The 13,059-nt window shown below is 47.0% G+C and overlaps 1 protein-coding gene across 4 annotated transcripts in view; it reads right to left on the bottom strand.

The window, feature by feature from the left end:
• The window catches only part of frmd5a (FERM domain containing 5a), a 168,609-nt gene extending 162,428 nt beyond the window's left edge, over positions 1 to 6,181 (bottom strand). Inside the window, exon 1 of one of the 4 annotated variants that reach the window (XM_073032696.1) lies at positions 5,860 to 6,181. In XM_073032696.1, the coding sequence (XP_072888797.1) occupies positions 5,860 to 5,961 (102 nt within the window). In that variant the 5' untranslated portion in view covers positions 5,962 to 6,181. The remainder of the gene's footprint in view (positions 1 to 5,859) is intronic. The other 3 variants (XM_073032695.1, XM_073032693.1, XM_073032697.1) reach the window with 3 other exon arrangements.
• Positions 6,182 to 13,059: the final 6,878 nt, after the last annotated feature.

Genomic DNA, 13,059 nt, shown 5'->3' with positions numbered 1-13,059 from the left:
AGAGTTTGGGACCATCGATTCAGAGATAAAAAAGGGGTCACGGTAGCATAATGTCATTACTGCGCCAGTGACCCAGGTTCAATTCCCACCACTGTCAGAAAGCAGTTAGTTACAGGGAGAATACATGATGTGGATTTCCTCCCCCATTCCAAAGACATACTGGTTAGTAGGTCAATTGGCCATATGGGTGTAATTGGACAGCACGGGCTCGTTGGGCCGGAAAGGCCAGTCCCAACGTTGACGAGTACATTCAGCCAGAGACTCATTCCACCGAGATGTAACACTGAGTGTCATTCCTGCCTGTGGCCATCAAACTTTACAACTCCTCCCTCGGAGTGTCAGACACCCTGAGCCAATAGTCTGGTCCCGGACTTATTTCCACTTGAAATAATTGACTTATTACTATTTAATTATTTATGGTCTTATATTACTATATTTCTACACTATTCTTGGTTGGTGCGGCTGTAACGAAACCCAATTTCCCTCGGGATCAATAAAGTATGTCTGTCTGTCTCTTCAACAACTTCGACAGAAGTGTTAGGTGGCTCTGCTGATCTCAGTGCAGCTGCCAGAATTGTCAAGTGGCTATTGTTCACATCAATTGGCCACTTTCGAGGATTGCCTCATCCGCAGCAGATAACACAATGGACAGTGGTCATCAACATTCGCTGATGACAGATTAGTAATTCATGTAAGCAGAGCGTAAAAGCACACACAGATAAAGTGATGAGCACAATGGGAGCAGATGGATTTTGACACGGACAGCTGTGAAATATCCATTACGACGGCCAGTTTGTTGGGTACACCTGCTCGTTAATGCAAATAGTTAATCAGCCGATCATGTGGCAGCAACTCAGTCCACCAAAGCATATCGACATGGTCAAGAGGTTCAGTTGTTGTTCAGACCAAACATCAGAACAGAGAAGAAATGAGATCCAAGTCACAATGACCATGGAAAGATTGTTGATGTCAGATGGGGTGGCTTGTGTATCTGAGAAACTGCTGTTCTCCTGGGATTTTCACACACAAGTCTTTAGAGTTCACAGAGAATGGTACGAGAAACAAAACATCCAGTGAGTGGCAGTTCTGTGGGTGAACATGCCTTGTTAATGAGAGAGGTCAGAGGAAAACAGACAGACTGCTGGTTCAAGCTGACAGGAAGGTGACAGTAACTCAAATATCCACATGTTACAACAGTGATGTGTAGAAGAGCATCTCTGAACACAAAACACATCGAACCTTGAAGTGGACGGGCTACCACAGCAGAAGCCCACAAACATACACTCTGTGGCCACTTTATGAGGGACTGGAGGCACCTAACACAGTGGCCACCGAGAGTATCTGTGTAAAAATCCAAACCTTACCTAGACAGTTAAAAGATAAAATCTGGGGTTTGAAAAGTCACAGCACAGAAAGAAAAATATAAACAAAGATTAGATTTGTTTGTCACACATACAATCAAATCAGTGAAATGCATCGACAGCACAGTCCAGGGGCATGCTGGGAGAAGCCCATAGAGATCACCATACTTCAGGTGTCAACACAGCAAGCTCACAGCTCACTAACCCTAACCTGTACATCCTTAGAACGATGGAGGAAACCAGAGCACCCGGAGGGAACCCACACGGTCACCGGGAGAACGTACAAACTCAGTGGCTGGAATGGAACTCCAAGTGCTGGCGCTGTGAAGCGTTACGCTAACAGCTACACCACCGTGCTGCCCTTTGGCCCATCCATTTCACACTGGCTGTCATGCACCCAATTACATGAGTCCCATTTTATTCACCACTCACCTACACCCCAGAGGCAACTTACAGAGGCCCGAAAGACTAAACAGTTGGGCAGAATTTACCGACCAAAGCATATTCCGTACTGACCTTGCAGTTACCCTTGAGCAGTCGTACCCACTGAATGCTTGGGTTGGTTCCCTCCCGCTCCACAATCATCTACGCAACTTCATGCAGCTCTCAACTGCACCCCCTCAGCCTCCTCCAGCTGTACATACCATCCTCCCTGTAACCTCCAACACCTCCAGCCCACCCTCTGTACCCGTCACCCTTCCTCTATTACACCCACCTCCTGCACCCTCCTCAGCCACATCCCTCCAGGATCTCAGGGTTCCTCCAGTCCTGGCCTCTCCAACGCCGAGGACAGGTCATCAGCTAGCAAGGCCTCAGACTCAAGCAGGGACTTCCTTCAGTAACCCTCTCTGCTTCCTTTAAGATATTCTTTAAAACTCATCTCAGTGATCAGGCCAGCAGTCATCATTAGTCCAGAGACAAGTTCAGATGAGCCCTGATGAAAGGTCTCAGCCCCAGTCTGAAACAGAAAATGTTTACTTTTCTCCTTAGATGCTGCCTGACCTGCTGAGATCCTCCTGCATTTTCTGTGTTGCTTTGAATGTGGAATTTAGGTTCTCGATCTGGACCCCTCTCTCCCTCTCCATTGCTACAGCCTGTACTGCTGCCCCAGCAAGCAGACTCAATGGGCCGAATGGCCTAATTCTTGTTCCCATGTCTTGTGGTCTCCATTACCTTTAACTGGGCAGGTTTGACCATGGACATTACATCTCAGCTGTCTGTGTGATACACAAGGCAGGGCAGTATGACATGAAGAGCAAGCTACTGCCCAAGCTACAGGCTCTCCCCTCTCCACACGGCTGATGAACCCAAAGGAACAGCAAGGACAAAGTTTGGCACCAGCAGCATTGCAGGAGTTGCCAGTCAGCATTGAGCTCAAGATGGGGACTCCAGCTCCAGACATTTCCTCTGGGGTTTACTTCTGAAGCCTCCCCAAGAGTGGGTAAAGTCACAAGACAGCCGAGGTTTACGATCAGAGTTTTCCTTCTCCGGAATGAGCGACTGATTTTAAGACACCGTGATCCACCTTCCCCCCTCCCCTGACACTTCCTCCGGGCTTAGTAGCCATGTCACAAGTGAAGACCAGGAGCTGGACTTGGTTGTCAGAGGCAATTTGAGATATATCATTGGGAGCATTTCACACTCCCCACCCCCGGCCATGACAACTGCACACACTTATACACACACCTTTGTTTGCACTCACAAACACCTCAACATTTCTTTTTAAAAAACACTATTCATTTGTAATTCATAATGTTATGACTTTGTACTGCTGCTGCAGAACAACAAATTTCACATCTAGGAAAGTGATAATAAATCTAATTCTGATTTAATACATTTAGTAAATCTAGTACCCAGAAGGTACGAACGACCATCTGCTCGTAGACCCATCTCTCATTGATATTCTTCAGCAGGAATTCACCTGTCAATGACGTCAGACCATCAAGGTGACTCTGAGTAATTTCTTGTTTAAATCCAGATGCTGTAAATTTGAAATGAACAAGAAAACACGAGAAGGAGCAACACCACAGCACAACACCTCGAGTCCCAACGTGGACAAGACCAGAGTGGAACCACTCTGGAACCACTCACCCCTCACGGCTCCTCCTCCATGGAGAGTCAGGTGCACCACGTTTCTGAGAGTGTACAATCTGACCTGGTCACTCAACACCAACTCTTTGGTCGAAAAAGTACAGTAACCTCTCACCTTCCTGATCTCCACCTCCCCACCACCACCACTCTATCCAATTTTTACAAGAGCACCAATGGAGAGTGGCCTGACCGGCTACAGGAATTACAAGACATCTCACTGTAAGTCCCTACAAAGGACTGGGGTCATCAGGGTCTCTCTTCCACCCATCTGAGATATTTATCAAGAGCGCTGTGTATGCAGGGCCCTCAGCATTGTCAATGATTCCTCCCATCAGTTCCACAAACTCTCTGATCCCCCACCATCAGGCAGGAGGTACCGTATCATTAGGACAAGGACCGTTAGGACGGGAAACAGCTTCTTCCCCCCCCCCCCCCCAGGCCATGAGACACTGAACTTCCTGCCACCACCCAGGCCTCACCAGTTATGAAGCACTAGCAGTGTTATACTGTTTTTTCTAAACCTGTCTCCTATATGTGTCTTATTACTTTATGTGTTATGTATGCGAGTTATACACATTGTTGTGCACCTAGGTTCAATTGACGGTATACGTGAATGTCAATAAACTTGAACTTGAGAGGAGAAACTGAATTAATGTTTCAGTCCAGAACTGATGAAAGGTCATTGGCCTGAAACGTTGAGGAAGTACAGGAGCCTGAAGACCCCGCAACGTTTTGGGAACAGCTTCTTCCCCCTCTGCCTCTCACAGTCCAAGCCTAGTCCAGAGGTGAAAACGGGTGAGGCCGGCCAACGGGTGAAGCTGAATAGGCCGATTCCCCACCCCCCCCACCCCACCTTCCGTTTTGCAGGATGCAGGAGCGTTTATTAAATACAACCATACCATCGACTACAGAGGACGGCAGAGACGAGAGATCATTGATGGCGATGCTCCACTTAGGAACTCAAGTTCTCCCGTTCCGCCATCAGATTTCTGAACACTGCCCCATTAACGCAAACTAATAGTGAAAAAGAGAAATAAAGTATTTTTACGCCTTGCACCGTACTGCTGCAAAACAATCATGCCATATAGGTAGACGATAACAAACCTGATTCTGACTCTCTCTCCACAGACGCTGCCCGACCCGCTGCCTGTTTCCAGAATTTTCGCTGTATCTAGTCGACGCCACCCCCTCGCCGTGGGGGTAAATGATGAATTTTCGCCACGCCAGATTCCCGCGCCCCGTGAGGGACTAAACGCATTTTGAAACAAGAAAGCGACTGTTTTAATGTTTCCTCGTGTCACACGAGGACATTTGACCGGGACTGTAAGGCGGTGACACCGGGGTAGCAAATGGGACTGTACCCGGCGGCCGTCACCCTGGTCTTATTCGAGGCCCTTTCCTCGTCTCCCCGGTGCCGGTGGCAGGGATTAACTACAGCTCAGTGAAGCCAGCCGTCAGCCGTGCCAACCCGGGCCAGTGGCAACGCGGAAGGCGACGGATGTCAGCCAGCGAGCCACCGCTGGCAACAAAACAAAGCTTCTTCCACCAAAGTTAGCTTGCAGTTTGCACAGAGAAACGGGCTCCGATGGGGAGCCGGCGCGGAGGACTCCGTACAATCACACACCTACAGTGCTAAATCCGGCATCTCCACCATTAAACGCTATTGCATTAAACCCGCTCCAATTAAGCCCGACCAAGGAAACTCCAATTAATACACTGTACCTCTACGGAATTGAGGTCACTTGACATCAGTGTATGAAGCCCGGATTCCCGACTCAGAACTGGTTTGCCCCGTTGGTCATACTGTGACCCCAATCCCAACAACCCCCCCCCCCCCACCGCGTCCCTCGCACCGGCGGGACGGGACCCCTTCAAACAGCCCACGACCTGCGGGACAGAGTGAGAGGGTAAAGCTACGCCAAGTCCGGGGCAACTGGCGATCCAGCTGCTTCGCGCACTACACGACTGCCCTGCGCAGGAGTAACAACACTCGCCGTCTCGTTGGCAGCCTTCACCGGAGGGAAAAACACACACACACACACAGAGGAACGAGAGCCTCCAGTTGAACTGAGAAGTTATAACGCACGATTTCACCAGCGCAGCCAGGCTTGGAGGTGACCTGTGTCTCATTCACACACCGCTCAGGGTATATCCACACACGGTATCACAAAGCAACAATCACCCGCCGATGACCGGCGCACTTTATCTGTCTACCTGCACTGCACTCTCTAACCGTACAGTAATTCTATATTCCGTTGTACCACCTCGGTGACACGGTAACAAAAGCCTTTCACTGTGTCTCGGTGCGTGTGACAGAAATCACCAATTACACAACGCAGCGGCAGCCACAGTCACGCCCGCAGGTTCTAACACAAGGTGTCCCCCTGACACGACGGCGCCCACTGACCTGGATGGTGCAAGGATACTCGGAATCGTCCAGCAGCCGAACGGTGCAGTCGAACTCCCGCTCCAGGTTCCTGATGCTGCCGCTCCTGAGCCGGCTCAGCATCTTCGGAGGCGGCGGCGGCGGCGCAGCCGGAGAAGGGCAGCCTGGCGTCGTGCTGGTGTAGCTGCTCGCCACCCTCAGCCGGGAGGGGAAGGAGGGAGGGTTACAGGCTGCCGGGTGCCGCGGTGTGACTATTCCCCAAACGCCGGCGCTGCCCGCTCATCGCCGCGGCCGCCTCAACCAAAGTATCCGCCGCCACAAAAGTATCCGACAGCCCTGCGAGGGGGCGGGGCCTCCCCGCATCTGACCGGCGGCCTGCCCCTCCAATCGACGTCAACCTCTGTCAGAGTAGCGTTGACTTTCCCCAATGGCTGCTGGAGGGGCGGGACTGTCTTAATGATGAGCCAATAGGTGACCTATGGGGGCGGGTCGCGCTGTGAACCGGCCAGGGCAAAGGGAGGGTGTTCATTGATCGCGGGCGGGATTGGAGGTAAACTTGTGCAAGCCATTTTTAAATAGATTATTGTTTGCAATGCAAAAAAAAATATAAAGCCACCTGCCAAGAATTTAACTCAGCCTTTACCTTTTTTTTGCTTTGCACATTTTGGTCCGCAAAGCTCGGCATTTTCCATTGTGCCTGCTGCATAATAATGGCTCCGGCAGCAACCGGGTTAATTCGCTCCCTCCGTGTGCCTGCAGCGCCTCTGCACAGCTCCTGGTTGCCGTTGTGCATAAATCTGACTTTATTACCGAGCAGGTCTGCTGGGAGGGGAGCGGGGCAAGGTTTCCCTGAGCAGTTTCGAGGGGAAGGGGTGTTACAATGAAGGAGCGTACGCCCACCCGAACAAATGATAGGCAAGCAGCGAATGCAAAGTGACAAAGCGATCCACCGGTCAAAACGCTGAATACATAGAAGCGGCGGTAAAACCATTCGGCCCCTGTCTGCCTGCTCGGCCATTCAATAAGATACTGGCTCATGTCATACGTCAGTATCGCTCATCTGCCAGAACCACAACACAGGGTTATCAAGATTAAATATTTGTCACATGTACATTGAACCATACAGTGGAAGGCGTTGTTTGCGTCAATAGCTAACACTGTCCAAGGGGGCAGCCCGCAGGTATTACCACGCTTCCCGCGCGTACAGAGCATGCCCACGACTTACTACCCCGAACTCGTACGGCTCTGGAATGTGGGCGCCTTGACAACCACGTGGTCACCGGGGTGGGGGGGGGGAGCACAAACTTCTTACAGACTGCACTGGTAATTGAACCTGGGGTGCATGCAGACCGCTGGTGCCATTAAACGCTACACTAACCGCTATGCTACCTTGCGTCCTCATACAGTGCTGATCGAGGCCCCTTGGCCCAGTGAGTTCATGCCGACCCCAGTACCCACTCAGCTAGTCCCTGTCCCCTGCGTCCGTCCCACTCCCTCCAAGCCTCTCCCTTGCACATTACTAGTCCAAGTGTTCCTTAAACGGTACTATTGTGCCAGCACTTCATTTCCTTTACTAACCCAAGAATTTATCTCTGTCTCAATATAGTCAGTAACTGTGGCTCCAAAGACTTGAGAAAAGGATCGCAAGAGGGTTGTAGGTTCAGCTCTATCACAGGCTCAACCTTCACCCACCATCAGAGACGTCTCCAAACGGCAATGCCTGAAGAAGGTGGCATCCACCTGGGACATGCCCTATTCTCAGTACTACCACCAGAGAGAAGGTGCAGGAGCCTGAAGCCACATAATCAATGCTTTAGAAACTTATTCTTACGACTGTGTGGCCAGGCACAGCTCCAATGCCATCTCAAGTTTGCTGATGACACCACCGTCATAGGACAAAGCAAAGATGGTGATGAATCACCGTGTAGGAGGAAGATTGGTCACTCAATGTCAACAAGACCAAGTTGCTGATTATTGACTTCAGGAGTAGGAAACCAGGGGTCCACTAGCCAGTCCTCATCGGACGATCAGAGGAGAATGCCAGCAACATCAAATTCCTCAGTACACGATTATAATTTTGGAGAAACTATCCTGGGCCCCGTACATAAGAGCAAATAAAGGAAGCCCAGCAGTGCCTCCACTTCCTTAGGAGTTTGCAGAGATTTGGCTTGAAATTTAATACTTCGACAAACTTCTATAGATGTATAGTTGTGAGTATATTGACCGGCTGCATCACAGCTTGATATGGAAATACCAATACCCTTGTACGGAAAATCCGACGAAAAGTAGTGGATACGGCCCAGTCCATCACAGGTAAAGCCCTCCCCACCACTGAGCACATCGACATGAAACGTTATCACAGGAAAGCAGCCTCCATCATCAGGGACCCCCGCCCCCCAACCAACCACCCAGGACATGCTCTCTTCCTGTTGCTGCCATCAAGACCCAGGACTCACAGCACCTGGTTCAGGAACAGTTACCATAACCATCAGGCTCGTAAAACACGGGAGAACTTCATTCAGTTTCACTTGTGCCATCACATTGAAATGTCCCCACAACCCATGGACTCACTTTCAAAGACTCTTCATCTCACATTATCAATATTTATTGCTTATTTATTTATGACTATTATTTCTTTCTTTTTGTAATTACACAGTTTTGGGCCATATCCACTACTTTTTGTCGGAAAGATTGTGGTCTTGTTTTGACTTAATTATGGTAATTAATCTATTATGGATTGATTGAGTACACCCAGAAGAAAACAAATCTCCTGGTTGTCTATAGTGACATGTATGTACTTTGAACTTCCTCCCCTCTGCCACCAGATTTTGGAATGGTGTGTGAACCCATGAACATGACCTCATTAATCCTTTTCTTCACTACTTATTTAATTTTGTAATTTATGGTAATTTTATATCTTTGTACAAACCTGCTGCTACAAAGCAATAAATTTCACCTCATTTAAGTAAATGGTAATGAAACTGGTTCTGATGCGTCTCCTCGGGCTGAGGAAATTCCTCCTCATTCCAGTCCCAAATGGGTGACTCCTAACGTAACAGATTAACTTCAAGGATTAGCTTTACTAGTTACGCATACGCGAAGCAAACAGTGAAATGCATTACTTACACCAATGACTAACGCAGTCTGCTGATGTGCTGGGGGCAGCCCATAAATGTCACCCTGCTACTGGTGCCAACGGAGAAATGCACAACTTACCCTGTATGTACTAGGACTGTAGGAGGAAACCAGAGCACCCAGAGGAAACCTACATGGTCAGAGGGAGAATATATAAACTCCCTACAGACAGTGGTGGGAATTGAACCCCCATTGTGATCGTTGGCTCTATGAAGTGTTACACTAACTGATATTCATTACACAGTGCATGGGGTAGCACAAGCTAAAGCAATAAAAGAATAAAGAACTAAAGGGTTATGGTTCTAGAGAAGGTGCAGTGCAGGCAGGCAATAAGGTGTAAGGACTTAACAAGATAGATTGCAAAGTCAAGAGTCCATTTTATCTTACCTAGTGGGCCATTCAAGCGTCTGATAACAATGGGGTAGATGCTGTCCTCGAGCCTGGTGGGACGTACTTTCAGGCTTTTGTATCTTCTGCCCGATGGGAGAGGGGGAAAGGGAGAACCTGTGGGGTGGGTAGGGTCTTTGATTACGTTGGCTGCTTTACTGAGGAGGTGAAACGTGTAGACCGTGGAGGGGAGGCTGATTTCCAGGATGTGCTGAGCAGCGTCCACAACTCTCTGCAGCTTCTCATGGTCACGTGCAGAGCAGTTACCATCCAAAGCCCTGAGCAGTCCAGGCAGAATGCTTTCTACGATGCATGTGACAATAATAAACCAAACCCATCCAAAAATCTGCTGTAGTTCATTTACTCCCTTTCTCATTGGTACCACAGGCAGCTGCAGTCTCAGCATTGGTCCCTTTGGTATGTCACCAGTTAACAATTTCCAGCTTGAAAATGCCCCCATTATCCCCTCTTCATCACCTGCTGTTACCCAATTCTCTGTCAATATGTCATCCCCAACACCAAGCTCATACCTCGCAAATTGTTAAATCCAGCACCTTGTTAAATGCGCTTTGAAAATCTAATTATATCGACGATCCCCCTCCACCCCTCTATCTGCATCAGGTAACACTCCTTTCAAGAATCCTGCTGAATCTGTCAGACATGTCTTACACAGAGAGTGGTGTGGTGGAACACATTGCCAGCGGTGGTAGAGGCAGAAACATTAGGGGCATTTAAGACTCTCTTAGGTAGGCACATGGATGATAGAAAAATGAAGAGCTATGTGGGAGGAGGGTTAGAGTGATCTTAGAGTAGGTTAAAGGGCCAACATCGTGGGTCAAAGGATCTTAGTGTGTTGTAATGTTCTATGATCCTTCTCTTCACAAAACCATGAAGATCCTGCTCAACCAGATTGCAACTTGCCAAATGTTCTCCTATTACCAATTTAATGATCAATTCTAACATTTTCTCAATAATAGATTTTACTCTAGCTGACCTACAGTATTAGGCACACATATATTACTAGGGTGCCTGAGACTTTTGCACAGTACCGTATTTGTCAACGAGGAGTGGAAAGCGAGTTTGTTAATCTGGTGGGAGCAGAGGATGCTGGGAATAGTGAGGGTGGATTGCCGCGGGAAGGGTGTGGGACAGGTGGTAGGGAAGGACTGTCAAGGGTGTCACACTGACAGCTTTCAAATCTTCTGGTTCTTCTCCAGAATCCGAGGATCTTTGCAAGATAACGAACACCACATCCATTATCTCTGCAGCCGATTCTTTCAGGCTATAATTATGCAGAGACCCGGTTCCAGGGGACTTATCAGCCTTTAACCCTATTAGTTTGTCTATTACTAATTATCTACTGATAGCAATGGTATTTAATTCTTCCCATGTATCTGTTAGTATTAACAAGGCTTGCAAATTAACTTTGACCATAAAACTCTCCTGCAAAATGTGTTTAACTCTTCTGATTTTTCCTTGTAACGATTCCCAGTCCTGTAAATGCTTTGAAGGAAATTAATCTCAAGGTAGTATAAAGTAACACATATGTACTATTATCATTCACTATGATCTTATTATTTTTAATTATTATTCTAAAGGTGTTTATTTTTGTGGCTTTCTAGAGATTTACATAAATATTGCTGTGTAGCCCTGATTGCTTAATGTTATTGTGCAGTGAATTTGGGGTGACACCAGTTGTAGCTATTACTATTGGGACAATGTACACCCTGTTTATGTTCCAAAGTCTTTCATTTTCCCCTTTTAATTCAGCATCTTTCTGGTGTTTTTCACTTATTGATTTCTGTGTGTAATGTGTGTTTGGAATGGTGACATCCATTCAGTAAGTTGTTCTTGCTTGTTCATCTTGTAATATTATATCCAGATGGTTATTATGGATTGTCCTATCTGTCATAACAGATCAATTGTATTATAATTTGTGGGATTCTGACTCTAAACTTCGATCAGACCTGTATTTATAATAAGGTTCGGTTTCTTTTATGAGTTTATATTTTAAAGCAAGGTTTTGGTGAATGATGCTTCCCACCTGATTGTGCCTGTGTCGGTAATCAGATTGAGTTAAACTGCTGCAGGATCCTGGAATGTGTTGGATTGTTCCTGGTTTCTCACGGAATCACCAGCATTTATCACCTTGAATTTGTTGGTCTTTTATTATGTATTTTTGATTTTTTTTGTGTTAACCACCTGGTCCTGTATTGTCACAAGGAACCCTTCTGGGAAGAGGTCTCAACTCTGAGCCAGGCATTTGACGCTTCCTTGTCAACATCTAGTCTGCTCAGATCATGGGGATGTCTCCCATGGAGGGTCATGATCTTCCATTGGTTAACTTTTTCTTCAATGGTGACAATGTCTTCATTTTTCCGGGTTGTGCTCTCATTTAAGTTTCGTGGTGTGTACTTATCAGAATTGCATATGCTTGTGTGCAGTGCTGATTCCCGATTTTGTTGATGAAAATTTATCCTTGTAAGTTTTATGTTACTGCTGTGTTGATTTTTAATGGCTGTTATTCTTCTTCCCCCTTCTGTCCTAGGTAGTGTTAATCTAAGCATGTTCAATGCTTAGATAAGTACTGTCATTTCAGTACTTCTTTTTCTTTGTAAATTTTCCAGATTGGTTTCAGACCAAGATGTTATGCCGAAAGAATATGTTAACTGAGATACAGTGAAAGTGCATATTGCTTTTGTTATATTTTTACTATTTGGCAGATTTTCTTAAGCCTTAGAGTAAATTCTGTCAAAGTTTTTCCCTCATCACACTATGATCCATCTTCTTTACTTGTTGATATCCCAGATACTTATATGTTTCATATTCATCCATTGGTTTTCATTATTATTATTTACTTTGATGCTTGTGTTATGTTTGTGGTACTGGAAAGCCGATGGCTGTGAATAACACACATGAGAGATGGAGAGGTGAAGAAGAGAAGTGCAGCTATTTATTTTGCTTGTAGATCATCCACCCAGAATACCGTCTCACATTACAGGGAAGCGAGAAAGCAACCTGTCAGGGTCAAAATGACCATGAGTACATAACATATCCCTTCCCCTTGTTTTAACAGTTTCTCCCCCCTTCCCAAACACAGACCAGCTGCTGAACTATTAACATTCAATGGAGTAATCATTATATTCAACCAACAAGCAAAAGCATTTTTGTCTAAACTAGGGAAAGGAGGTTGACTGTCTCCATTCCCAGACATAACCCTGTGGATTATTCTACCCCATGTGCTGAGGGTTAGTCAATAAGCTGGGGATTCGACTGATACAGGATTAGCTTGTGCCTCTACCGTCACGAGTATACACTTTGCTCCAAGAGATGCAGTTCCAGACGGGTACGCTCTCCTGCTGTGACACTTCAGTACTTCGCTTTGGCACGTCTCCCCGCTCGGGTTTTCTGTTCATTTAACACAGTCTGTTCTGTGTTTGAGGGTCTGAGCAGGCTAAACCCGGTGCAAAGCTGCCTTTTCATCAGTGCAGTGGCTGGAGCCATTCTCCGTTGAATACATCTGCATGATTCTTCAATACCTCTTGTAGACCAGTGCTCTCACCGATCAGGCACGCTTGGTGCCAGCTGAGTTTGAGCTGCTCTAACCACAAGCAGACCTGGAAGTGCTGGATGACTACCCTTAACAATGTCCAGTCAAAGTTTCTTTCTCTGTTTGTTACTCTCCATGGTGACATGTAC

The sequence above is a fragment of the Hemitrygon akajei genome, chromosome 30, assembly GCF_048418815.1.
Source record: "Hemitrygon akajei chromosome 30, sHemAka1.3, whole genome shotgun sequence".
In the NCBI taxonomy this organism is placed as follows: domain Eukaryota; kingdom Metazoa; phylum Chordata; class Chondrichthyes; order Myliobatiformes; family Dasyatidae; genus Hemitrygon; species Hemitrygon akajei.
Note: the sequence above shows the minus strand (reverse complement) of the source record. Positions and strands in the feature narration are given on the sequence as shown.